The 26,075-nt window shown below is 35.2% G+C and overlaps 4 protein-coding genes and 1 pseudogene across 5 annotated transcripts; 3 read left to right on the top strand and 2 right to left on the bottom strand.

The window, feature by feature from the left end:
* The first annotated feature begins 2,822 nt into the window (after positions 1-2,822).
* LOC102608357 (sugar carrier protein C-like) lies at positions 2,823-3,685 on the top strand (annotated as a pseudogene).
* Positions 3,686-4,687: 1,002 nt separating this feature from the next.
* LOC102618934 (uncharacterized) lies at positions 4,688-15,012 on the top strand. The gene is made up of 14 exons (XM_006484757.4): positions 4,688-5,155; positions 5,837-5,946; positions 6,129-6,191; positions 6,283-6,472; positions 6,676-6,780; positions 6,875-7,005; positions 7,137-7,719; positions 8,333-8,398; positions 8,644-8,720; positions 10,385-10,666; positions 11,623-11,944; positions 12,048-12,200; positions 13,118-13,657; positions 14,622-15,012. Exons 1-14 carry the CDS (start codon positions 4,892-4,894, stop codon positions 14,802-14,804), a joined length of 3,069 nt encoding a protein of 1,022 aa, XP_006484820.1. The 5' UTR covers positions 4,688-4,891; the 3' UTR covers positions 14,805-15,012.
* A 205-nt stretch (positions 15,013-15,217) lies between these two features.
* LOC102619232 (ras-related protein RABA5b) lies at positions 15,218-16,458 on the bottom strand. The gene is made up of 2 exons (XM_006484758.4): positions 15,981-16,458; positions 15,218-15,735 (listed from the first exon to the last, which is right to left on the bottom strand). Exons 1-2 carry the CDS (start codon positions 16,318-16,320, stop codon positions 15,413-15,415), a joined length of 663 nt encoding a protein of 220 aa, XP_006484821.1. The 5' UTR covers positions 16,321-16,458; the 3' UTR covers positions 15,218-15,412.
* Positions 16,459-20,294: 3,836 nt separating this feature from the next.
* On the top strand, positions 20,295-21,276 carry LOC102620003 (cysteine-rich repeat secretory protein 55). Its single transcript, XM_006484761.3, has one exon. The coding sequence runs from the start codon at positions 20,440-20,442 to the stop codon at positions 21,202-21,204; it is 765 nt and encodes a 254-aa protein (XP_006484824.1). The 5' UTR covers positions 20,295-20,439; the 3' UTR covers positions 21,205-21,276.
* A 5-nt stretch (positions 21,277-21,281) lies between these two features.
* On the bottom strand, positions 21,282-24,879 carry LOC102619529 (asparagine--tRNA ligase, cytoplasmic 2). Of its 2 annotated transcripts, XM_052439231.1 has the most exons (9): positions 24,187-24,879; positions 23,783-24,019; positions 23,046-23,630; positions 22,432-22,617; positions 22,278-22,342; positions 22,044-22,173; positions 21,891-21,949; positions 21,473-21,689; positions 21,282-21,430 (listed from the first exon to the last, which is right to left on the bottom strand). In XM_052439231.1, exons 1-8 carry the CDS (start codon positions 24,640-24,642, stop codon positions 21,506-21,508), a joined length of 1,902 nt encoding a protein of 633 aa, XP_052295191.1. In that variant the 5' UTR covers positions 24,643-24,879; the 3' UTR covers positions 21,282-21,430; positions 21,473-21,505. The 2 variants fall into 2 exon arrangements, with proteins under 2 accessions (XP_052295191.1, XP_006484822.1); XM_006484759.4 differs by having other exon boundaries at positions 21,282-21,689.
* Positions 24,880-26,075: the final 1,196 nt, after the last annotated feature.

The raw sequence follows: 26,075 nt of genomic DNA, 5'->3' as shown, positions 1-26,075 counted from the left end.
TTTGTACTAGTAATTTTTTCAAATAAAATAATACTAATTCGAAAAAGAAAAAATTTATTGTATTCAAAATATAATTTGTTTCCATCACTAATTATGTTGATTCCATACACATTTTGTTTTTCAATTATTGCACTTGAATATTGGTATCTTTATTTATTTATTTACTTTTAAAACCTTAAAACTCATTTAAGTACAATTTGTAATTTCTGAATAAATCCCGGCTCGCTGGCCCAAACCACCACAAGATTGACCGGGCCCGACCCAATCATTTCCATTTAAATACTTCCACTTTCGTAGCAATTCTTGAAATAGTGGTGCTTTTAAGACCCCTCCAATGTACCGATAGATCCTCTCTTCCATTGAAATTGTATGAAAGGACAAGTACAAATATAATAAACCCATTTATATTTATTCCATCTCGTTTGCTTGGACATACATGATTTTTTTTTTTTTTCATGTTGCAGTAAACTCTTCAAAAAATATATATATATTATTTATGATTCTCATCCATTCAATTCGTTTACAAAAATTTAAAATAATCTATTTTTTCTTTTTTTTAGATTAATTATATTTATTCTTGAAAAATTAGTGATTTTGAGTTTTATAGAGAGAGAAAATGATCAAAGAGAAGAATATAGATAATAAAAATTCAAAAAATTTCACCAGCAGAATTATTTTTTTTTGAAGGGTGATGTTACAAGCACAATGATAGATTGAACAAAATAAAGGGAATTCACAATAAATATAGGTTAATTTGAGGAAATCTAGACTCCAAAATAGTAATGGCTATTGGAGAAACTTATAAAACTCCCAAATGCAACTTACAAGTAGCCAAAATAATAATACAAATTCTTTATTGAATAACATTATGCTTGACTACAACTTCGCTTAGGATTACAAATTTAAAAAATAGCAAACACTAAGCATGTGCTCATGTCATGCTCCATAACTTACACCATGATACCACAAGTAAGTTCAACTATTTTTTGACTAATTCAAAATTAACTGATAACATAAAATAAAGTAAATAAAAATAGATAATAAAAACAGTAATTAATAAATTATTTTGGGATGTTGTATCATCAATTCCCCCTTGAGAATACCCTTGTCATCGTGAGTAAATTTTCTTGAGGTATTTTTTTTTTCTCTTTTGTTTCTAATTCATGATTAGATATAACAATGTCTTGAACCTCTCTGGAAGATTCTCCATTAATCCAACCATTTTCTTCATTTCTATTTTTGATATTTTATCGATGAATGATTCCTCATCATTGTGCCTGGGCATTTTAGCTTCGCACTTGAAAGAGACCATCTTTGGCAGGCCAGATAAAACTCTAAGCTTTAGAATGCGAATAGCGAACTTGTTGAATACGTTGAGTTTCGCAATGAACCCACAAGCTTGTTGCATTGTTGAACAAATTCATTGTCCTTTGAGATTGCCATATTGCCACTTTGTTGGGAACTTTTAGTTTCAATTGAACATGTTTCCTATCTCGAGCTTTGCATCCAATTTGATTGATATTTCACCCATCATGCACGATAATCTCTCTTGATAATTCTTTTTGTTTAAGAATCATAACTTCTATCAATTTCATTATCCTCTCTAATCACTACTACTCCATTGTAAGGATTTGCTCTTTTATATTTATTCCCTTATTTTAATACCAATTGCTACAGATATAATGATAACTTGAGTAAAATAGAAAGAATTCACAAGAAATATAGGTTAATTCGATATAACCTAGGCCTCCAAAATAAATATTAGTTCTTCAATAAATATTAGACTTTAAGTACAACTTAGCCTAGGATCATGAATATGAAAAATAGCAGACACTTAGCATTTTCTCATATCATACTCCGTAACTTATACTATGATTCCACAAATAAGTTGAACTAGTTTTGATTAATTCAAAACTAAGCAGCAACATAAAATTAAGTGAATAAAAATAGATAATACTAATAATTAATAATTTTTTTGAGATGTTGTATCAGGTGATATAAGGAAATTGTAAAAGATTTTTTTTTTTGGGTTTTTCTGTCAACGGCATAAGAGCTTTATGTTATATTTATTTCCTACATATTGTGTGCTAGCAGAAATCATTCTGATTATTTTATGCTTTACTAGATTAAGATGTGACTAATGTCAAATATTACGGAACAATTTTGATAGACTCTTTTATTATGTGATAAAATATTATGCTAAAGAGTCTAATTTTGTCACACCCCATATATTAGTATATTATAAACAAATATAATCTTTAGGATTGGCAAAAAGATCGGGCCTACCCAAGTTGGGGTTGACACGGCCTGCCCCACATGAATTGGACCTAGATAAGGGTTTAGGAAAAAAGCCTGGTTTGGCTCGAACTTTTTAATTTATAAATAAAAATATATCAAATTAAAAAACAACTCAAAATATTATATTAATATTTTTTTATTAGTATTTGTGATTTATTATGTTGTATTATTGATATTTTGTATATTAGACTATTATTTTATTATGGGGTAATTTTTAAAAACCTCCCATGAGGTTCGAGGCTGTTGCAAGTAGATGGCCAAAATCGTTTTATTTGTAAAAAACCCCCTACGTTTTTGTTTCGTTTGGTTATCGTTTGGCTAATTAGGGGCGTTATTGATATTTTGCAATGTTATCAGAGACTTGTCGTTTTATTGCCTTTAGCACAATGACTTGTCATTTTGAATGGGTCAAGTTCCTTTTTTATCTCGTTTTATTTCTTCTCTCTCCTAAGTTCAAGTTCTTTCCCTTTGTCTAGACCCCCAAACTCTCTCAATGGCCGGTGTTCTTAACTACACTAGTGAAAATGGTTGCTCCTGCTACCTCGACCAACTTCATGGGGATGAAGCCGCAGTTGCTTGTGGAAGCATCGAAGGCTACTGGCTCTGTTCGGTTCTACGAGACAGCGTTTGGTGCTGTGGAGATCAGCCGCAACATGGAAACTAAATGAAAGGTTGAACAGGAGCTCAACTCCAGATTGCCGGCTCCACATTTCATGTCTCTGCCTTTTCCGATGATTTTGCTGCAGCTAAGAATATGGGAATCAAATGCGTCCTCTGCTTGGAGATTGAAATGTTAATATGCCAGGTACTTGATTTTCTTCGAAGTTATAGTCATTCTGTTTCTAACCCACTAGCTCTTGTTACTTTTGTTCATGTGACGCTAACTCATTATCTGTTTGCGAAGGCTGTTGTTGCTGCTTGCATTGGTGCTAAATTTGGAATTGATGGGAATCCTGGGGAGCTGCCGAAGTGATATTCAATTGTTGTAGTGCTTTTCATCTGCATATACGTTGCTGGATTTGCCTGGTCTTGGGGTCCTCTTGGATGGTTGGTGCCTAGTGAAATCTTCCCTCTCGAAATAAGATCAGCGGCACAGAGTGTGAATGTTTCTGTCAACATGTTGTTCACATTCTTGGTTGCGCAAGTGTTCTTGAACATGCTGTGCCACCTCAAGTTTGGCTTGTTCCTTTTCTTCGCGTTCTTCGTGCTGGTGATGTCATTCTTCATCTACTTCTTCTTGCCGGAGACCAAGGGAATTCCGATTGAAGAAATGGGTAGAGTGTAGAAGACTCATTGGTTCTGGTCTTGTTATGTCGGTGAAGATGATTTTGTCCCCGGTGGAAACATGGAAATGCACAAAGGAAGCAATGCTACCAAGAATGTGTGATCAAAACGTGGAAATGCACAAAGGAAGCAATGCTACCAAAAATGTCAATAACGCCCCTAACTAGCCAAACGGCAACCAAACGGAACAAAAACGTAGGGGGTCTTTTACAACTGAAACGATTTTGGCCATCTACTTGCAACAGCCTCGAACCTCAGGGGAGGTTTTTAAAAATTACCCTTTTATTATGTACTGAATAATTATCTTTAATTTAATTTTTTTTTACTTTATCAATAATTTATTTTAAAATTAATGAATGCCAGGCCTGGCTAATTTAAGTTTGGATGGACTTTTAAAAAATATGGGCCTATTCTCAATAACTTGGGCTTCAAGCCTGGCCCAGACTCTTAATTTGCTCATCCTAATAATTTTTAACTATGTCACACCCTATATATTAGTATGTTATAATAGTTAATTATAAACAAGTATAATATTTAAAACTCATAATGAGATAGATAATTTTGTACTAATATATAATTTATTCATGTACTTAGCCATAGTATTTAAGTGGTTCTGTCTCATTGAGAGTCACTGTTTAGACAATTCATACTTAGCTAAAAGGTGTAGCTTTATCCTCTTCTGTCTCGTGGTACTTGTTGTGTGCATATTGTTGAAAAACAGGAAGGCAGCAAGTTGTGGAAGCTCAAAATCATAGCAAATCAAGGTATTGAACTTCTCTCTCTCTCAAGCATGTGTTCAGATGTATTTGCAAGATCACAAGGTTTTAAGTATATTATTTTAGAATTTTGGAGTGAAAAAACTGTTAAAATAAAAAATTTGAATAAAATGATTGTTAATCTAGAGAAAAAGGATAATTCTGGTATTAAATGGAAATATAATTCGAAATGGAATTTTAGAAGGATAATTCCCTTTGTAAAAATAAAATTGACGAAAAGAGAAACCCGACCCGAAGAAAGTCATGGGTTTAGAAAACAATCTCTGTAAGGGTAAAATCGGGAAATCACCTCATAAGTTTAAAACTCGAAGAGCCGAACGCGAACGCGAGCCGCGACACGGACACGGACACGAAACGCGACATCAATATCATCTTCCGCTGGGGGGCTGGGATTTGTGGGCATATACGCATATGCTTTCCCAAAATAACAGCCCATCAATATCACCGTTTCTTTAACACACGGAATCATCGAAATGACAACTGAATTTGTCGTTCTAAGAAAGAAAAACAACTGAAAGAAAGACGACGACAGGATGGAGGCAATACAGCGCAGAGTGGAGTCGTGGATCAAGGACCAGCGAGCGAAGATGCTGAATGTGTCGTGGGGTCCACTTCAGTGGCGAATGAAGTGGCCGCCGTGGAACGCCGGCGAGAGGGAACAGAGGAAGAGGATTCATGAAGAGTACGAGAAGCGCAAGAAGCAGCTTCAAGATCTCTGCCGCGCCGTCAAGGCCGAGTCCGTTTCCGACCTTCAGGATATTTTGTGTTGCATGGTCCTCTCTGAGTGTGTGTACAAGGTTACTCTTAAATTTAATTTACTTTTAAAAGTGACACTTTATATAAAATGCAAGCCAACTGTAATCGAAAGATTTCTACTGCGTTTTCCTTTTGCTTGTGAATTGTAATTGCATGCCTCAATTATTTTGTATCGAAGTGCTGTAATTTTGATAAAATTTCGTGCTTTCTGAGTTCAGTTGAATAGAATTAGGGCATTGAATGCAAGAACATGTGATATTGTCAACTGTTAGAATTTCATTTCTAGGAAACATGCAATGCAGATGATTTTAGTGCTATGGACTCTTTAGGAAATGTCAGTTTTGATTATTTATCGTCTATAGTTGTACTGCACGTTTTGATGTGCTTGTTAGAGCAGTTCTAAAACCTAGAATTATTTTTTTGAGTAATGACTAGTGACTCTGTGTGCAAAGGAAAATGGTTAGTGATAGCGTTTTACATATTATGCTTCATGTAATTTCTAAAGGTGTTGCTGGAGGAATGACGAAATTGAGTCACTTATTTAGAAGTTACGATAGTTGGTTCTTGTGGATTCACGGATCTCAGTTGTCTATGTCTCTAATGAGAGCCACATATGTCTGAAATTTTGGTGGAGAGAAGTTTTTTGTTTATAGTTAATGCTATTTTCATCTTGAACTGAAAGTTTCATATGTTGAATGAATTTGTTCATTGTTTCATGGTAGAAACCTGTTATTGAGATAGTTCGAGCTGTAAACAAATTTAAGGCTGACTTTGGAGGACAAATTGTTTCTTTGGAGCGTGTGCAACCTTCCTCAGACCATGTTCCTCACAGGTTTTTTATTCTTTTTAAATTTTTCTGTTCATTAGGTTTAGTTTACAATATGCACTTGCTTTACTAAAGTCGTTTGTCTCTACCATTTTTCTAGATTTTTTTTTTCAAATAAATATGGCAAAAACATTTGATGTATTATTTTTCCCTCAAATTTGAATTTTGACTCTTTAATGTCTTTGCAGGTACCTACTGGCTGAAGCAGGTGATACATTGTTTGCTTCCTTTATTGGAACAAAGCAGTACAAGTAAGCATATTGGATAAATTTTTTGTTGAACTTTTAACATGCTTCCTACTGTTTACTTTTGGAAACATGATTCCTTTCTCCCGTTAACTAGGGATGTCATGACTGATGCAAATATACTGCAAGGAGCTATATTTCATGAGGATGCCATTGAGGATATGGAAGGGATCGAGTTAGGTGAATCTAAACAAGCCAAAGAACAGAAGGGGAATGGAGAAAACCGGTGGAATCCCCTGGAAAAACCTAGGCAACTAAAAGATAAACCTAAACCTGCTGCACATCGGGTATGAATGATTGCATAACTGTTTTCATTGCTTTTAACTTGTGTTTTTTTAGCAGGTTATTATAATTTGTCTTGTATACTATCATCTGTCCTCTGATGTATTTTATGTATTTTTATGCGTAATCCAATTCATGTTCTTGCTTTGAGTCATTACTGATTGGCTATAAATAAATTAACTTTTTTCCTTTTAAATTATTATATTAGGGTTTCTTGGCTCGTGCTAAGGGGATACCAGCTTTAGAGTTGTACAGACTTGCTCAGAAGAAGAAACGAAAGCTTGTATTATGTGGACATTCGCTTGGTGGAGCAGTAAGCCTGACCTTCCTGCTTCTGTATGAATTTTCAGCACTTTGCTTGTGATTAATGTATTTCTCATCTACTCCATGCCTCATTTTATCTGTAGGTAGCTGCATTAGCTACCCTTGCCATTTTGAGGGTTGTTGCTGCATCCTCTTCATTAAAAGAAAACGACAAAGTTCAGGTCAAATGTATTACATTTTCCCAGCCTCCAGTCGGAAATGCAGCTTTAAGAGAGTAGGTATCAGCTCATTTGATACATAAATACTTATATTAGCTTGTAGAAGAAGGAAGCATTAATATGTATTTTAATTTTTTTTCCTAATTTTCAGTGCTATAATAAATTTTTTAATTTTTTATTTTAACAGTTATGTTAACAGAAAAGGGTGGCAGCATTATTTCAAGAGTTACTGCATTCCTGAAGATTTGGTGCCCCGCATCCTATCACCTGCTTATTTTCATCATTATAATAATGTTCAACCTCTGTTGGTGTCTGCTGAAATTAGGACAAATGGTTCATTTGTGTCTAAACATGAGGAAGGGGTAGAAAAATCCAGGGCAGAGAAGCCAAGAGAGAATGAAGGCGAGCAGTTGGTTATGGGATTAGGCCCTGTTCAGAGCTCCTTTTGGAGACTTTCAAGGCTTGTTCCTTTAGCGAGTATAAGAAGTCAATTTAACAAGTACAGAGCAAAACAAGTTGATCCTGTAGCATCTTCTGTGACTGATTCTGCTGTGACATCTTCAATCGAAGATGTGGCAGATGAACCGCAATCTCTTGAAATCCAAGAGGGTTCTGATGGCATATCTCTCAAACCACTAGCTGAGACCAATAATGGGCAATCAAATGAAGCAATAAATGAAAAGTTAGTAGAAAAAAGAAACACAGATGTTGGGGATGGGAGGAAATGGCGCAGAGTGCCTTCTTTACCTTCATATGTGCCATTTGGGCAGGTATATAATGTGATTGTACTTCTTTTACTTTCTTTCTATTTTATCTGACGACTTACATGTGTGGAAGAAGGAAAAGTAGTTGAGAAACTGTGGTTCCTTGATTCTTTAGTAACTTTTCTTTGATTTCCTTTGGTTTTATAGGATTTTTTTTTTTTTGGGTACTTTTAGTGGGTTTAATTTACAATTTGTTTGCTATAAATAGGTCATTAGGGCTTTGTTTGACTGTTAAGGATGCGTGCTAATCTTGTTTTCTAGCAATTCGCATAAGCTGTTCCCTTTGTTCTGTAGAATGAAAATAATTTGTTTCTTTCTTCTCACTAGATCCCTCTGGAGTAACGATCAAACCCTCTTTAGTTTGTGTTGGCTACCCTTGTTATATCTTGTTGTGCATAGTTCATCTTGTCTTACTAATGAAGCTAATATAATTAACTAAACTAGAAAAATGAGGTTCTATTCAAGTCATTTGTTATATTGCCCAACATAAGGGTATTTCTTTTTGCTGCTTTCCTCTTATGTCACTGAGAATAACATTTATTGTCAGCTAATCTTGATGTTATTAAGTCAGTTATGATTGGAGTATCTAGTTTACTAAGACTTATTTTATTCATTACAGCTTTACCTGTTGGAGAATTCATCCGTGGAATCGCTGTCCAGTGCAGAGTATTCTAAGCTAACATCGGTATGAGCTTCCTTGAATACTCTTTCTCTCTCTCTTTTTTTTTTTTTTTTTCAATTTATGAAAAGTTTAAGAATTTTTAAGTTCTTGCAAATGAGGAATGTTTGGTATTTTATTTATTCTACATAATGTAAATGAATTGTAACTAGTATTAGTTGGTGGTTACATATTTGATAAGAATTATTTGGTGGTATCCTCTTCTTGAATCTCTCATTTTGCTTGATTTATTCTGGCAAAGACATTTTCAGGTCAAATCTGTGATTGCTGAATTAAGGGAACGATTTCAATCACATTCTATGAGATCATATAGGTCTCGATTTCAGAGGTAATGAAATGCTTTATGTACGTACATATGATTATGTCTCTCTGCTTACACCTTACTCAAATTTCTTTCGTTAAGTGAAATTACATGAGTCATATGTTGGATAAATGGAATCTACTAAAAGATACAGGAAAGAAACTTAGTTGTCTGAAGAGTCTGGAAAATAATAATTGTTTAAGGTGCTGCTAAAGTTGCTTAAAATGATCTCAAATAGATTGAAGATCACGGACTGAAAACTTAAGAAACTATGAATTCTGTTTACTTGGAATCCAACTAGTACTGGTATGAAATGTCAACACTGCTACTTCTATTATCATCTTGTAACTGTAACTTTTGAAGACACCAGAATTATGCTATTGCGGTGTTTACAACCACCATCATGGTGCCACTACCTCTGCTGTTGTGACGTTGGTGGAGCTAGATTTGAAAATTGTAGCGGAGTCGAAGTGGAAAAAAATGAGGGGACTGGAGTACAAATAATTTTATTTTCAGGATTGAATTATAAATACATGTTTATTTTTTTCAAACTTGTGGGACCTGGCCTCCACCAAACCTACTCTACTTCTTTTTTGTCGCCACTTTGGAAATTAATGGGTGTTTAATACGTCATTATCTTGTTTTAATTCTAGATGATGACTTCAGGACAGAGAATATTAGATAACAATACTATTTGTGACAGCAAGAAAGTAGTGTTTGCCTGTATCTGGTATGCAGACTCGTAGACGTCTCCATTTTATTAGGCATTTTCTCGTTTCCTTTTTTTCGGTGCATGCCTCTGTGCTCTATACCATCTACAATAGAACCTCGTTAAATTAATACTCGATAAATTGATAAACTTGATCAAATAGTAGTTTTTGTAGATCCCAACTTGGTGCCAATATGGTAAATTAATAATTTGATAAATTTATTAGATAATAAATAAATAAATAATCTTATTTCCTATAGTACCCAATTAATACATAAATTAATCAATAACTAATTTGAAAATTTCTCTGTTGTACTAATATAATGCTTTACATGTTTCATCAGTCGCTATTGCTCTTTTTACACTTTTTAGATGAAAACCATTGTTGTATTCTATGTGTTATGTTAGGAGAAATAAGAGAAAGATCAGCTTAATAAACTTTCTAAAAAAAAGTCTTCTCTAATGAGTTACCATGTAATCTTGATCTAGTCAAAGGATTATCAAGTGACCGATTCACTAAATCAATATCAAATCAGAATCGTATGTTACAACTTGACAGAATCATTACATTCTCTAATTATATTACCTTTATACTTCATAAAAATTTCCATTATGAATGTGATATTAACTTTATAAATAATAAATTATTAATTTATTGATGAATTAATAATTATTAATGCGATATATTAATATTTGCTAATTAATAGATTTTTCATGGACCCAATACTATTAATTTATCGAGGTTTTACTGTATTTTACTGCTTTTTCCAAAACCCTACAATTACTGGTTCTCTTGATAAAATTTAAGCTAGTTTGTTAAGATTTACATGAAGTATTAAATGTTAATGTGATTGTGGTAAATCCTCGTCTTTCATATTTTTAGGAATGTTTCTCTGATTATTCAATTTTAGCAAGTTTTCTTTTGTAATTAGCGTGAAATGTTATTGTTGCAGGTCTAATAATTGATTCTTTTTCCTTGTAGAATCTATGACCTGTGCATGAGTGATGGTGCTGCCATATTCTCTGGAATGGAGCAACTACAGCAGTTTCCACATTTACAACAATGGCTTGGCCTTGCAGTGGCAGGTACCGTTGAGCTTGGGCATATCGTTGAGTCTCCAGTTATTCGTGCTGCTACTTCTGTTGTTCCTCTGGGATGGAGTGGGATTCCTGGTGATAAGAATTCAGAATCATTAAAAGTTGATATAAGTGGTTTCAGGTTGCATTTGTGCTCGCTGGTTCATGCTCAAGTAAATGGTAACTGGTATTTACATTTTCTCCTTTTTCTCAATTCTTTTTGCATCAGTTTTGGTATGTTTTTTCATGGGAGCCTAATTTTATCTTCAATTGTATCTGTTCTAGCTGTGGCAATTCCTGTATTGTGCACGTCTTTCCTAAGTCCTTTATTTTTTCTTTTTTAATTTTTAATTTTTAAAGTTGATTTTTTGCTGAATCTTTTGTACTTTGAATGATATGATCTCCGTTGTTGGTCTTTAGTTCTTTTGAGCGTCTTAATTTTATTACCCAACAGTCATAGTCTTTGTCTGCTGGTAAAAAGAAATTTACATTTAACTATTTCTGAATAAAACCAAAATAAAATTAAAACGGGGAAATAAAACGTCGCCATAACATATATATTAGAAGCTCTTGCTTTTTTAAGGGATTTTGGCATTTTGCAAAGCAGCTATTTGCCGAGGGATCTATGATTGCAGCTCTCCACAATCAAAAAGCGTTGTATAATGCCGAGTCTAAAATGTGTATACTGGGAAGGATGAATAAGAATAGAATAAAGTTGTCTGCTTGTCAGATTATTCTTTTTTCTTTTTCGTTTTCGTTGTTGTGTCTGCGGTCTGCCATAGAAAGTGTACAGATTCATAGGAGCTAAGTGCAGGCTTGCATTATTTAAACAGTGGATAATAGCACATTTTTTCCCTTTTACAGAAAACTGATGTAGAAGGGAAGAGGAACTTTGTGAACTTTGGAATAGTCATCCTTTGCTGTTGAAGTTATTCTGTTCTTGTTGAGTTGATACAGACATTGATAATCACACATACTAGGTCATAAAAATTGATTTGTGATTCAACTTTATATGCCGTATAAATTTTTTGGGGGGCATTACTTTATAATCAGAATAACTTTGAATCCATTTTATTAGATGAGTGAAATGGTTTATTGTGTGTGAGATTCCTTGTTTTTCATCACATTATGTCTCTCAATCAGGTGTTCAACTACAGTGGAGTCTTTTCCTTCAGCTCCAACATACTCTTCCAATATTGGAGTACAGCCAGAATTACAACAAATGCGAGTCTTAGTTGGAGCTCCTCTAAGACGACCTCCAAACTTATCAATTTCAGTCTTTCCTTCCATTGATTCAGAAACTGTTGATTGTTGTATGGAACATGGTTCAGGGTCAGCTGATGATGAAAAATTCATCCGTCCCGAGGGTTTGAGTGATGTTTTTATATTCTGCACCAGTGATTTTACCACAGTATTCAAGGAGGTGCACTTCAGAACTCGTAGGGTGCGACTACTTGGCCTTGAGGTATTGATTTGGTACATTATAAATAATGTACCACGTACTCTTGTTTGTCTTCCCCCCCTTCTGTTTTTGGGTCACAGAGATTATGGCTTATTGTTTTGTATAGGGTGCTGGTAAAACTTCTCTTTTCAAGGCAATACTCGGTCAAGGCAAACTTGTCAGAACTATCAATTCTGGGAATTTGGATGCAGAGGCTGATGATCAAGAAGGTATTGCCGGTGGTCTATGCTACTGTGATTCAGCCGGTGTAAATCTGCAGGTACATTTGTCTCCCCTTTTGCTTGTAGTTGTGCCTCATTTTTTTCCCTTTGTGGAAAATAGCTCAGTTTCCAGTGTAAACCTTCAGGGCTGCCAATGAGACCTGATTTTATGTAGTTTTAATAAGATTGTACTTGCATGTGATTGCAAACTTTGAATTTGCACATTTGGAATAGAATTCAAGAGGGTGTATGCACACGAATTATATTCATATATAATAACTATGATGGAGATATATTGAGGTATCTGCTGGGTTTGAATCCTTCTCAGATTAGAATCAAATTGATTTAATCTAGCTATAGCAGGATGTCTGACTCAGTGTTGATTATCCCTGCCGGTAGATTAACCATTTCTATCAGGGTGGTTGATTCAGGTCAAACTCACTCTGGCACTATGCTTTGAGTAATGAACCTTCATACATGTCTTATAATGTTCTACAATTTCTGTTGTTCGTGGAGATTTTGGTTTCTGATGGCTGAATGGAGAGAGTTGAAACTTAATTTTGCCTTGTTGAAATTTTAAGTTCAGGTTTGCTGACAATCATTCACTTCATAGTTGCTCTTGGTCCCTAACGAATTCATTCCCTTCATGTTAAATTATCTAAAATACTGCAGTCTGACTTATTATTAAATGACTTGTAAAATGTTCCTTGTTGAACACTTCTATGTCATATTTATTTATTGCATTCACTTGTAAATTGTCGCATGCTAGTTGACCACTGAGTGTAACTCATACATTTGTTTCTTTCTCCATTTGATTTAGATGACACGTTTTCTGACTGATATTTTGTAAGACAAACATCTTTATGTTCTCTTTTTATTATTGATTTCTGCATCATGCGGTCTGATTGAATGGATTAACTTGCTTATATATATAATAATGATATAAAATTCTGGGCCGTCTTCAACTGATATGCAGGAGCTAACTATGGAGGCTGCTCGTTTCAAGGATGAAATGTGGATGGGAATCCGTGACCTCAGTAGAAAAACAGATTTGATTGTTCTTGTGCATAACTTATCCCATAAGATACCTCGGTATAATTACTCAAGTGCATCAGGGCAGCAGCAGCCAGCCCTTTCACTTCTGTTAAATGAGGCTAAATCTCTTGGAATCCCTTGGGTCCTTGCCATAACAAACAAATTTTCAGTCAGTGCGCACCAGCAAAGAGCAGCAATTGATGCAGTTATGCAGGCTTATCAAGCATCTCCTAGCACCACTGAAGTTATCAATTCTTGTCCATATGTTATGCCTGGTGCTGTCAGTGCTTCTTTGTCTTGGGGTGCATCAGGTGGAGATTCAGATGGGAGGTCGGGTGCACAGAAGCTTCTTCATGCCCCAATTAATTTAGTCTGGAGGCCTTTTCAGAGAAAGGACAATATTTTACCGGTGGAGGGCATAAACTCCCTAGGTCAGCTTGTGCACCGTGTCCTCCGGACCCATGAGGAGGTCTCCTTTCAGGTAGAAACAATTTTTTAAGTGTCTTTTAACACATTTTATTATGATGACTTTGTGTACATTTAAGAGAATTGACTTTGATTTTGGAATTTTTTTTGGGGAGATGTAAAAGAATGATCAGAGTCATGAAATTTCATAGCTGACAGAGAGTTCTATACTGGAAAAATAAATAACCCCTTGCGGCCGCCTGCTTGGGATATTTACATCTTACAGGTTTCTAAACCATCCAGTCTTTTAGGTTGGCTAGTAGTCCCAGTTAGAACTCGATGAACTTAGGTTGAGATGAAAATTCCATTGAATGAGTAAAGAAAAAGATGTGGTTCTACTCTGTTTTTATTTGTCTAGTTTTAACATTATTGAACTTAAAATGGTACTAGTCTACTAGATGCTTTGTGGACAATGATATCATGTTGACATGTCTGACATACAAGCCATATTTGAAAGATATGCTATCATGATACTGATTAAATCCGATGGCTTTGTACTTTATTTAGATTGAATGTTTAATAACTATAGCTTTACATGAATTGATGGTGCCAATCCGATGGTCAAAATACTTATAACATTTAACTACTAGTTTTTCTGAATTTTGTCCTGCAAGAAACTGTCAAGGAAGGCAGCAATTAGTTGGAATTAGTTAATTTGAAAGTCCTTTTATCTGTGGGGTTCAACTTTGAATTCAACATGTTCATGAATTTGGGTATTCACAATGTTTGAGATTTGATGCAGTAGTCAGTGGCATGTAGCTATGTTTGAGATTTGATTCAGTAGTTAGTGGCATCTAACATGTTTGACTGGGTCAGGTGAATGTAAGTTGATTGTTAGGAGAATCAACTTATGGGTTATTCATCAACGTTTTCTATATTTAAAATCTGTTGTGTTTGGAAGCGTGTATGTCTCTTGTTTTCTGGTTTATTTGTCTGATGTCGTTGCTGACAATTTTGAATTTTGTATTGCAAATTTCAAGGAAATTGCTACGGATCGGCTGTTGGCAGAGTTGGAACGAGAGCGTGTTATGGCAATAGATGCCAATGCAAAAGCCAAGTCATCTTCTATGACAGCTGCTGCCGTGGGTGCTTCCCTTGGGGCTGGTATTGGCCTTGTCTTGGCTGTTGTTATGGGCGCAGCATCTGCTTTGAGGAAGCCCTGAAAATTCAAAATTTTGGGCCATCTTTAATGATGTGAGGATCACATCACTTCAAGGTGAATGTGCGTAGTCCTTGTGTGTTCATAGTTGGGTCAATGAAATTGTCCTAGGCGATTTATTTATTCTATTGATGTATATTTTACTAGAATTGCTTAGAGAGACTCTGTAATCTCACTAATCTCAAACATATGAAGAGAAACTTGAAGTTCTATCTGGAGTCTATGACATCAGTTCAGTGTAGAAAAATCTTTTTCTTCATTTCAACCGTTAATTTCCTGATGATTTTATTTCTTAAGGTTTCGGATCCCCTTAAGAAAGATGAGCAACCAAAGCCTAGATGTTCCATAAACTTTGTTTTAATTAATGAAATTCTCCGTTACATAATAAACAACCATATTAAAAAATAATTAATTAAAAAAAAAATACGAATACGATCGTTTTATAGCTTGTTCCAACAAAAGCATCCATCAGTGACTTGAGTATAAGACCAAATATGAAAAATTTGCTTGGTCTTCTAATTGGAAGAAAGCTAGAAACAACACAAGCAGTTTGTATTTGTACCGCCAAGGAAGGATAGGATCCTGTGTTATAAATGAAAGAACAGCTAGAGCTTATTTAGCACAGCATGAGAAATCCATCATGCTGCCTTTTGAAGAGTTGGCCCCATCCTTAACGAGGGTTACTCGATTGACAGACAATTCAGCTTTGTATGCATCAGAGTTGAGTACTTTCCTGCTGATATTGCTGTAAATTTCTCGGATGACAACCTCAAAAGCAGCTTCAACATTAGTAGAATCAAGAGCTGATGTCTCCATGAAGAACAATCCTTCTTCCTCCGCAAGGCTTTTGCCCTCCTCTGTGCTAACATCTCTAATGCTATCCAAATCACACTTGTTCCCCACCAGCATTCTTCCCACAGCAGTATCACAGTGAGCTGCAGCAATGCACGCATCATTCAACTCATTAAAAAACAAACTTTGGCTTCACACAACAGACACATTACCAACAATAATAGCACACAATTTGTCATGGTTTTGTTTTGTTATTTAAGACTAGACTGTAATACAAAACACTAGCCAAAGATCATCTCTCTCACTAGTCATGCGTGATAATACAAACTATTCATTAGACAAATATATCACAAGAAGAGCAAAATAATCCGAATGAAGAAGAACTTACTGGTGAGCTCCTCAAGCCAGCGTTTAACACTGTTGAAGCTGCTTCTCCTGGTAATATCATAAACCACAAGAGCACCAACAGCTCCCCTGTAATAAGCAGAGGTAACAGCTCTAAATCTCTCTTGGCCGGCAGTGTCCCAGATCTGGGCCTTCACTTCTTTCCCATCAATATCCACCACTTGCGTCTGAAACTCAACTCCTATTGTCGCCTTTGAGTTGCTGTCAAACTCATTCCTCGCGAACCTAGACAACAGGTTCGATTTCCCCACAGCAGAGTCTCCTATCAATACAATCTTGAACAAGTACTCTTCTCCCCCTCCTCCTTGCTCTTCTTTACCCATTGCTCTTCCTTTTGTTCCCTGTTAATTGGGCTTTTGATGGAAATGCGAAGTGAAGGGTTGAAAAGGTGGCACAGAGAGACAAAGCGGCGTGATTGGCGGGGGGACACTTTGTCGTTGTTTCCTTCGGTGGTGGACTTTGATATATACTTCAGCGGCTTTAAGTGACTTTATATTGTGCCAATTGCGCCCGGTACACCTCCATACTTCAAAAATTATCTCAATACCCTAAAATTTATTTTTGCCAAAATTTTCATTGATACCCTTTAAAGACTGATAGAAAATTACTAATCTATCCTCATTTTAAAACATTTCAACTCAACGGACAGCTCCTCTCCCTTCTCTACTGAAGCAAACAAACACTCATCTACTGCAATTTCCTCCATTATCAAACTCAAACAAACAAACACTGTAATTCCCTCACCGGCATCACCTCTACCGAAAACAAACATTCATTCTCCATACATGGTAAATCAAACTTCAACACGAGCAAACTAAGCCTGAGAAGGGGAAGCTGCCACAACTAAGAAAGTGAAGCATAGTTCGTCACTACATAATCGCCGGAGAGAGTTGAACATTTACTGTAAAATTGTCAGATTGTAACTAGTTGAGACAAGTAATTCCATGTAATTAGTTTTCTTGTTAATATTCAAGGGAAAAAAACAAAAAGTTAGGGTTTTATATTGAAAAAATAGATTAATTAGTTGTGGGTCTCTCATAACATGTTTGAAAATAAATTTCTAGTTGTTTTGCTGCATGCAAATTGTGAAAAATTAATGGATTGTGCTGATTATAATTTTGTTATGTAACACAAGATTTGGTCGTGTAAGGTTATGTAAGATTCAAGGTTGTGTATTACACGATCTTCATGTATTGCACGATTACATGATCTTCATGTATTGCACGATTACACGACCTTTATGTATTACACGTTTACACGACCTTCATGTATTGCATGTTTATACGACCTTCATGTATTATACAATTACACGATCTTCTTGTATTACACAATTACACGACCTTAAATTCCACATTTTATTTTTTGTCAATAGAATCTACACATTACATTTAGTTTAATTAGGCTCACAATAAATTGGAATGGTGTATATACATTTATCTGGTGAAATGTCATTAGTTAGAGAGATTCTTAATTTCCAATTATAAGCCATGTTAAGTCATGATATGTCTAGTTATGAGTGGAAATATTTTATCATTGCGAATGGTGTTCTTATGTGTATAACATTACATTAATTTCCTATAGTTGATATTTTTTTTTTGTTAATTGATTTCATGGATTAATTATATGCAGGCATTCCTCATGTATGCTTGTATGCTTGGCCAGAGGAAGAAAGCACTTTGAAGATAAAAAAAAAAAAAACTTTTTAAATGGCTGTAATATGTTTAATTACGACTTTAAAATTACACTAATTTTTTCATTAATCATTAGATTAATTTAGTTCTTTAAAAACTTAATTTGTGCTAAGAATTTATATTTGCTGCTATGCAGAAAATGTCAATGAAAATTATTAAAAAAAAGAAGTGAAATTAAATTGGAATCTAAAAAAATTCTACATCATCATTGGTTTGAATTGTAACTGGTGGCATAGGATCAGATGTCTTAAGTTTGAACTTCATTGTGATTTCGAATTTCGAAGTATCTATATCAATAACTTCAGCTATCTTCTCCACCAATTCGGCATATGTTGTCGATCGTGGTATCATTATCCCTTTAGCCTTTGAACCTTTGAACTTATACTCGTCATTTTACTCAATTCATTCACCATTGAAGATAATATGCACACGTACCAAAACCATATCTGATGATACAATAAAAACAATAATATTAAATTTCATATATAAGTAACTACACGACCTACATGACCTACACGACTATATTACTTACACGACTTACACGACTATATTTCTTACATGACCTACACGACTATATTTCTTACATGACCTACACGACTATATTTCTTACATGACCTACATGACTATATTTCTTACGTGACCTACACGACCTACACGACTTACACGACTATATTACTTACACGACCTACATGACTAACTATATGACGTACACGGTATCAAAAGAATGCACGACTCGAAACATTTTTGCCATAAATAAGTTATATTGCTGAAAAAAATAATTAAACAACCTACATCGCATATATTTCTATGTATAAGAAAAAATGGTGAAAATAAAACATTGTAATGTGAGGAAAATTTATAAATTTTCCTAAAAATTAAAAAATTTAAAACCCAACAACATTAACATACCTTATTGGGTTGTTTAATAAGCAATGCACCTTTAAAAAAAGAGTGGGTGTTAAAAAAATGAATACATAATTGTATTTGTGTAAGAAGTTATGAGAGATTTTGAGAGATTCTAAGAGATTTTGAAAGAATCGACAGCAAAAATAGATTTTGGTGAAAGAAATGAGGAAAAAAATATGAAGACAATTCATTGAGTGAATTTGATGCATTCATTAAGGGTATTTCCGACTTTGCTCACATTTGTTAGGGTATCCATGAAAACAAAAAAGGGAGGGGGTATTTAAATAATTTTGAAACTATTAAAGGGTATTTAATTAAAAACCCCCTTTATATTAGTGCGTTGAGATAAGCTTTATGGGGATTTGGTTAGTTTTGTGGCCGATTGAAGAAATGTCTTCATGTCATAACAAAATATTGGCCATAATTAATTTTGTTTTATTATTGTTATTGTTATATTATTATGAGAGGCAAGAACAATGACATGTCCATAGTTTAACGAAATGAACACGAAGGTTTTATTATTTTTTTTAAAAAAAAAATAGTTATCTAGATAAGTTTTTATGATAATTATGTTTTTTTTATTATAATGATCTAATTATTAAAAAAAAAACAGTTATGTGACCACAAATATAAATAAGAGAGTAATCACATTATTATAGATGTTGCTCTCATTTTCTCTTATTATTGTACTTATTATAAAATGAGGGTCAACAGTAAAAACATTACTTCGTATCTAATTATTTTGTTGGTATTTATTATTATTTCATTTGGTTCGTGGTTTCCCATTACTTCATACTTCTTGATGATGAGGTTGCTGCCAACATTGTCTTTTGCCCCTTTGTATTGAAGATTCCCATGTGACTGCGACGTTAAATGTAAGTTGGTTCCTAATGAGCCTCATTGAAAATCCAACACCCCCCACCACTATCTCACATCTATCATTATTATTATTATTTTTATTATTATTGGGTAAAAGAACTGTGATCCTAATTGAGCCTTATATACCATTAAGTTATTATTATTATTATTTTTATGAGCCATTAAACTCTTGAACTGTCTTTTAGACCCAATATCTGAGTTGCTGCCTGCAGACCTCAGTTTTAAAAGAAGGTTGAATTATAATAATTTTAATTAAGTTTGGCATCACCTTAAAAAGCTTATCTCGTGGACTTATAAGTGCCTAGAAAGTAGACTCTCTCTTTCTATAAGCTGCAGTACTCTTTTGCCTCTAGAACACCTTTTGTTTGGTAGTTTAATTTTTTTTTTAGACGTATTGAGATAATGGATAATAGATACAGCATGTTTGATTGTGCTACCTCTTTAGATTGACTTTTTGAAATAAGAGATATTTGAATAATGATATTCGGCCCAAATGATCAGAGAAGCCGATAAAAACGATCTCTCATGGTGTTGTTTTGATACCCTCCGAAAGGATGCATCACAATAAGTCAATAAATCTCTTGGATTAGGATTTAAGCACCATTAAAGATTATAATCAACAGCTAAAGATTCTATGTTTGCTATCAGAGGGACAAAGGAAATTAATCAAACTTTGTGGTTAAAACAATCAGTGATGCAGCTTTCATATATAGTATAATTTTTTTTTTTGTTTGACGCTCCTTGTATCTCAATCATTGACAAAAACATTTTCATAAATTTCAACAAAGATTATTAATGGAAGACTACCTTTTGGAAGCAGTTGTTTGAGTCCTCCACTCATTGGAGTCAAGAATGTCTGCTGTTGTATCCCCACATCCATTATCGGTCATCACTTCCCACTTTCAATCACTCTTATAAGTAGAGTCTCAATGTAATGGAGTTTCAACGGAAATAACAAGCAAAACCATGGCTTTGGTTCAGAGTCTTGTTCTCTTACTGTTTCTATACATTTGTGCTGCAGATCCTTTGGGAGAGTTTTGCAATAAGGACTCTAACGTGAGTGGCAATGGCATGATATCAGCAAACATAGATAATTTGCTGGCTGAACTAGTTGCCGAAACTGCTAAAACTGGCTATATTGCTACTTCTTATGGTAAAGACCAAGACAAAGTCTTTGGCCTGGCTCAATGCAGAGGAGATGTGGACAGCAAAGATTGCGCGAGCTGTATCCAAGATGCAGCGAAGCAAATCCGCCAACGTTGTGTAAACCAAGCTGATGCCAGGATTTGGTATGACTATTGCTTTTTGCGATACAACACAGAGAATTTTGTTGGGAAAGTTGATACCTCGTTTGGTATATTCTACTACAACGTTGAGAATGTGACAGATCCCAAAAGTTTTAACAAAGAACTGGGAGCCTTAATGGACGAGATTAGATCACAAGCTGTTGTGCCGAAGAACGAAGGACTTGGCAAAGGTGAGACTACACTTTCACCATTTGTGACACTTTATGCCTTGGTGCAGTGCACTAGGGACCTGTCTCAGATAGATTGTGCTCAGTGCTTGGCTATTGCTGTTGGAAATTTTCCCAACTTCTGCAACAACAAGAAGGGGTGTCGGGTTCTATACAGTAGTTGTTATGTTCGCTATGAGCTGTATCCATTTTTCTTCCCTCTTGATTCAAAAAATACCCTCGCTGATACTTCCATCAAGGTGGTCGTCTTTCCTTAAATCTTCCCAATCCTAGTTTGTTAAGCCAAAGACAGTTTCTTCGAAGAAAACAATGAATGAACTTTAAGACAAGGTCATTTCAGCAAGTAATTTTCTGCATTTACATTCACCTGTGTACATTTAGATGAACTAAGCATAAAACAAGTGAAACAATACAAGTATGATATGGAATGCCTCCTTTGTTTCACATCTCCACAAATATATTTACATGACATTTTTCATTTCTGTTTGCAATCTGGGAATTGGAAAGCTAAACAAAGAATTTTCTTCTTTTTGGAGTTGTATTCTGCTGGGAGTCCAGTTAATTGTAGGCTTTCCCCAGGCTTCTAGGAAAAGGGATAGCATCTCTAACATCGGTGAGACCAGTAGTGAAGAGAACCATGAGGTCAAACCCAAAGCTAAATCCAGAGTGCTTGACTGTTCCATGCCTGCGTAGATCCAAATACCATTCATACTGTTCTCTTGGCAATCCCAGTTCCTTGATCCTGAAGACAAGAAGAGGAAAAAAAAAAAAAAAGTAAGGAGATTTGATAAAGATCTATTTTGGTTTCAGCCATTTCTTAAATCACTTTAACAATTTCTCCTCATTTTCAAGGCTCAAAACTTCATTCAGTAGAAAGTCCACTAAATTTAACTCATGTTATCTACGAACTTATTATGTACAAGCTGACCTAAGATTGAATTACCTTGTATTCAACATATCTATGCGTTCCTCATTTTGGCTACCTGTAATCACTGTCCCGCCCTGCAAGCAAATGCATTCCATTTTTATAACTAGCATTCTTGGATATAATTTGTAATGGAGGTCCTTCATATGTTTGGAAAGATCTTGAGCTTACCTTTGGTACAACCATATCAAATGCTGCAACTGTGTGTCCATCATCATTCAGGCGCACATAAAATGGTTTAACTGCTTTAGGATAATTGTATACGATTACAGGCCTCTTATAGATCTCATCAGCCAAGTAACTGTCATTCCATGAACAGAATGTTAAGTTTTAACAACCAGATGAGGCCTTAGCTCCTATAGTTCAGCTAAGAGCAATTGTAAACTAAAATCAGAATATGAATACCTTAGATGTTCTGCCGTGAGAGCTACACCCCACTCCAGTTTTGTCTCAAATATCTTCTCTGTGACCTGGTTAACAAGAAACCTTTATGTTATAACAATGCTGATGTGAATATGTCTTGTTTATTGAAACAACCAATGGATATGTTCAACTTCACCTTTTCCAAAGCCTTCACTGCTTCTGTATAGGTGATTTTTTCAAAAGAACTTGATATCACTGACTGCAGACGATCAATACAGGTCATGTCAATTCGTTTTGAGACAAATTCCAGATCTTTTGAGCAATCTTCCAATATCCATTTGCAGAGAAACTTGAAATAGTCATCCGCACATTTCACGGCATCCTATGAAATCCACAACGTTTTTAGCCAGTTGTTATAAAATTTTTCAACTGAGAACTACCAAACAAAATTCTGATTATCTTTAAAATTCTATAGAAATTTTACTGGCAACCACAAGCTTTATCTACAGTGCAAATGGTCTGCCACCCAAGGCATATCATGTGTACATGAGAATCCCTTGTTTATAAACTACACAAAACTGAAAGGAATTCTAAAAAGCTCCTCACGTTGTCAATTGATCAGAAAAATGAGGATAAAATGTTCAGCAATAGCTTCAAAACTTAGATTTCTTTGCTAAAAGGAAAAATAAGTAATGAAGAGTATTTTTGCATGAGGTCTGATAAATAATGCAGCTTGAAGGCAGAAATGTGTAAAAGCATATAAAAGTAAATAGCAGAGATACTTGAAAATATAAGGTCAAGGTTTAATACCTCTAATTGTGAAAAAGCTATTTCAGTCTCAACCATCAACATCTCTGCTGCATGTTTTGAAGATTCCTTTTTCTCTGCTCGAAATCTGGGTCCGAACGAGTAAACATTTCCAAGGGCACATGCATAACTCTCCAAATGAAGGCGACCAGAAACAGTAAGATATGTTTGGCGAGAGAAGAAATCTTCAGAAAAGTTAACTTTATCAGTCTTAACTGAAGGCGCTTGTAATAGTTTGTCTCTTGATTCTAGGTGTGATACTAGTTCATTTGTTTTCCGTAAATCCTGAACTGCAGCAATGAGTGCCTCCCTATTGCTTTCACTTCTCTTGAGTTCTTCAACTTTGTTGCTTTTTTCCTTTATCGAAGCCTTCAAAATGTCAAGGTTAACACCTTCAATATCTTTAGCAGTTTTCGGCCCCTCTTTTTCTCTCTTGTCAAAAAGAGTAGTAACCTGGAACTTCTCACTAAATCCTTCAGAGTCTGTGGTTGTGATAACGGGCACTTGAACATACAGAAACCCATGGTTTTGGAAGAATGTGTGAGTTGCATGAGTCAGGGAACTACGGATTCGCATAACAGATGCCACCTGCAGAATGCAAAACATGCTTAATCAGATAGATGGATGAGCATTTAGACAAAGCTAAGTAAGCACAAGATGTCATACTTCCTAGCTATAACATTCGACAAACAATTCAAATGAGACAGGACAGACAGAAGAGGAATTGATGCACAAGCTACCGTTGTTGTACGAGGACGAAAATGGGCAGAATCCCGCAACATATCCATGGGAAGTCGCTTCCTTGATAATGGATATTTATCATGATCAACTGTCCCAATGTGAAGAATTTTCTCTACTTTTAGTTCAACAGCGTGTTTCCCTTGAACTGACGGCTGCTTCAGTACACCTTCAACCATTAGACAAGTTCCAATAGGCCGGATTTTGCTAGGGGAAACTAAAGTGGATTCCACCACAACCTGAGAGTTTGTAAAAGCAGTCAAAGGAGTGAACATGAAGTAGCTATGAATTTTTTCAGAAACAACTTTAATCAATTAAAGTCTCTTAACACGTATTCTCACTGTCAAGTCTTTTAAAAGCAACAGAGAATTTCAACAAGCAGATAAACTACATGACATTTTTGTACCTGAAGACTAGCCACACAAGAACCATCACTGACTTGCAAGAAAACAGTGGAAGGCGGCGGTGGCTTAGGAACCAAAGCCTCCAACTTCTCGCGAAGAGGGACATTGTTGGAAATGCCAGCGCTACCACCAAGAACCCTGATTATTGTCCTGAAAAATGGGATTCTTGATTGAAGAATCTCCACACAGCTCACGTCTTTCTCTTTCTCTTTCTCTTTCTCCTTGGAACTCGTTGCCGCTGCATCATCTGCCGGCGGGGGAGGCATAGGCTCTTTCTTCACTTCTTTCGAAGTCTTAACCCACCCACCAATCACCACTCTCTCGTTCAGCAATCCCAGCCCTCCATCGCCGGATTCAAGAATGGTTTTTAGAAGTACCCGGTTCGAGTACCTCCACGTGAGAGTCACCGGGGTGGCGGTGGTGGTGGTCAAAGCAATTTCTTCTTGGGAAGCGGCCATTTTGTGATTGTCAAGATAGAAAGAATGTGACGATCGAGTTGATTATTATAAAATGAGAAATGGGAAATGGTATTGACAGGATTGTGAAGAAGCGACATGGTGGTAATATAGAAGACAGATGGATGCTTTACTTTTGGGGAGTGATTTTGGAGAAGGGAGAGATTGGTGGTGAAAGGAAAAGGATTGTTTTGAGGAGGACTTGATGAAGTGTAGGCGGCAAGGTTTGGTATTCTTCAAGAAGCGGGAAGCCTAACTGTTTTTAAACCGTGGCGGCTTGTAACGATAATCCAAAGGACACGGCAATCTTTGGGCTAACAAGATACCTGGGCCTGTTCATGGGTTTGGGCCCAACTTTTGTTTTCTTACTCATACGTGTTTTTATCATTTTATGCAAACCACAGATCGGTCGGACCGATAATTTTTTTACAAATTCTTAGAAAATTAATTATATTATTTCATTATAACTGTCACATTTTATTAGCTAACACAATCATTTTTCTATAAATTAAAAATTATTCACCTCAATCTTAAGCAGGCTTAAATTTATTAAATCAAGCCATAAATGATTTAATTTTAACTTCTCATTTTTTTTTTGGTCCACTAACGCAGATATTATTTGCTTCCGTCACTTTGGCAAACTTTTAAGTCCTCAATCATTAATTCTGTTTATTTTATATAAAAAATCTGAAAGAGCCTATAAATTTATTTGTCATTGTGTGGCCTTATAAACCAAGGTTGTTAGGAATTTTAATTCCCCATATACTACTTATTCAGAGAAATTATATCTATGTGGGAAAACAAGATCCTGAAACATCATTTCCTAAGTCTGGATGCTCAATTTAGAATTGGTTTATTGAAAACTGAACATGCTTTTTTTTTTTAATTTAAACAAGATCCATTGATGAAGCAAATATTATAAAATAATATATATAATATCTCTCTCACTCACCAGGCCTTTTGAATTTTGCTTTAAATGCAATTACACGACAAAAAATAATTTATCGTGTATCCATATAACCATGTCATCTCCACTAAAACCACATTCACATCGAGTTTATGGAAATCATTCTATTATAGGTAAAATCCTATCTTCTATCTAGCAGTCATATTTTACTATACTAAGAATTATTACACTCTATCTTATTTAGAGCATATGTATTCGACACATGTCAATCGCCTTCTTGAAAATACCTACTCTCATGTTTAGCTTATTTGAGAGTCCATAGCCATCAATATAAAATACTCCACTACATACCTTGCATAAATGTTAAACCAAGCCTTGTGTGCAAATCTTGTGGACCGTTAGTAGTGACACATATTCTTCCATGGCACTGGCGGCTTACCATAAGGATGTCTTCGTCATTTATTACAAGGGACCATCATCTCCCACAATAATGAGAGACTTTTTACTAGCGATACTATTAGTATCTTCA

This window comes from Citrus sinensis, chromosome 4 (genome assembly GCF_022201045.2).
Source record: "Citrus sinensis cultivar Valencia sweet orange chromosome 4, DVS_A1.0, whole genome shotgun sequence".
NCBI classification, from domain to species: Eukaryota; Viridiplantae; Streptophyta; class Magnoliopsida; order Sapindales; family Rutaceae; genus Citrus; species Citrus sinensis.
This window is presented reverse-complemented; position numbering and strand designations above follow the sequence as displayed.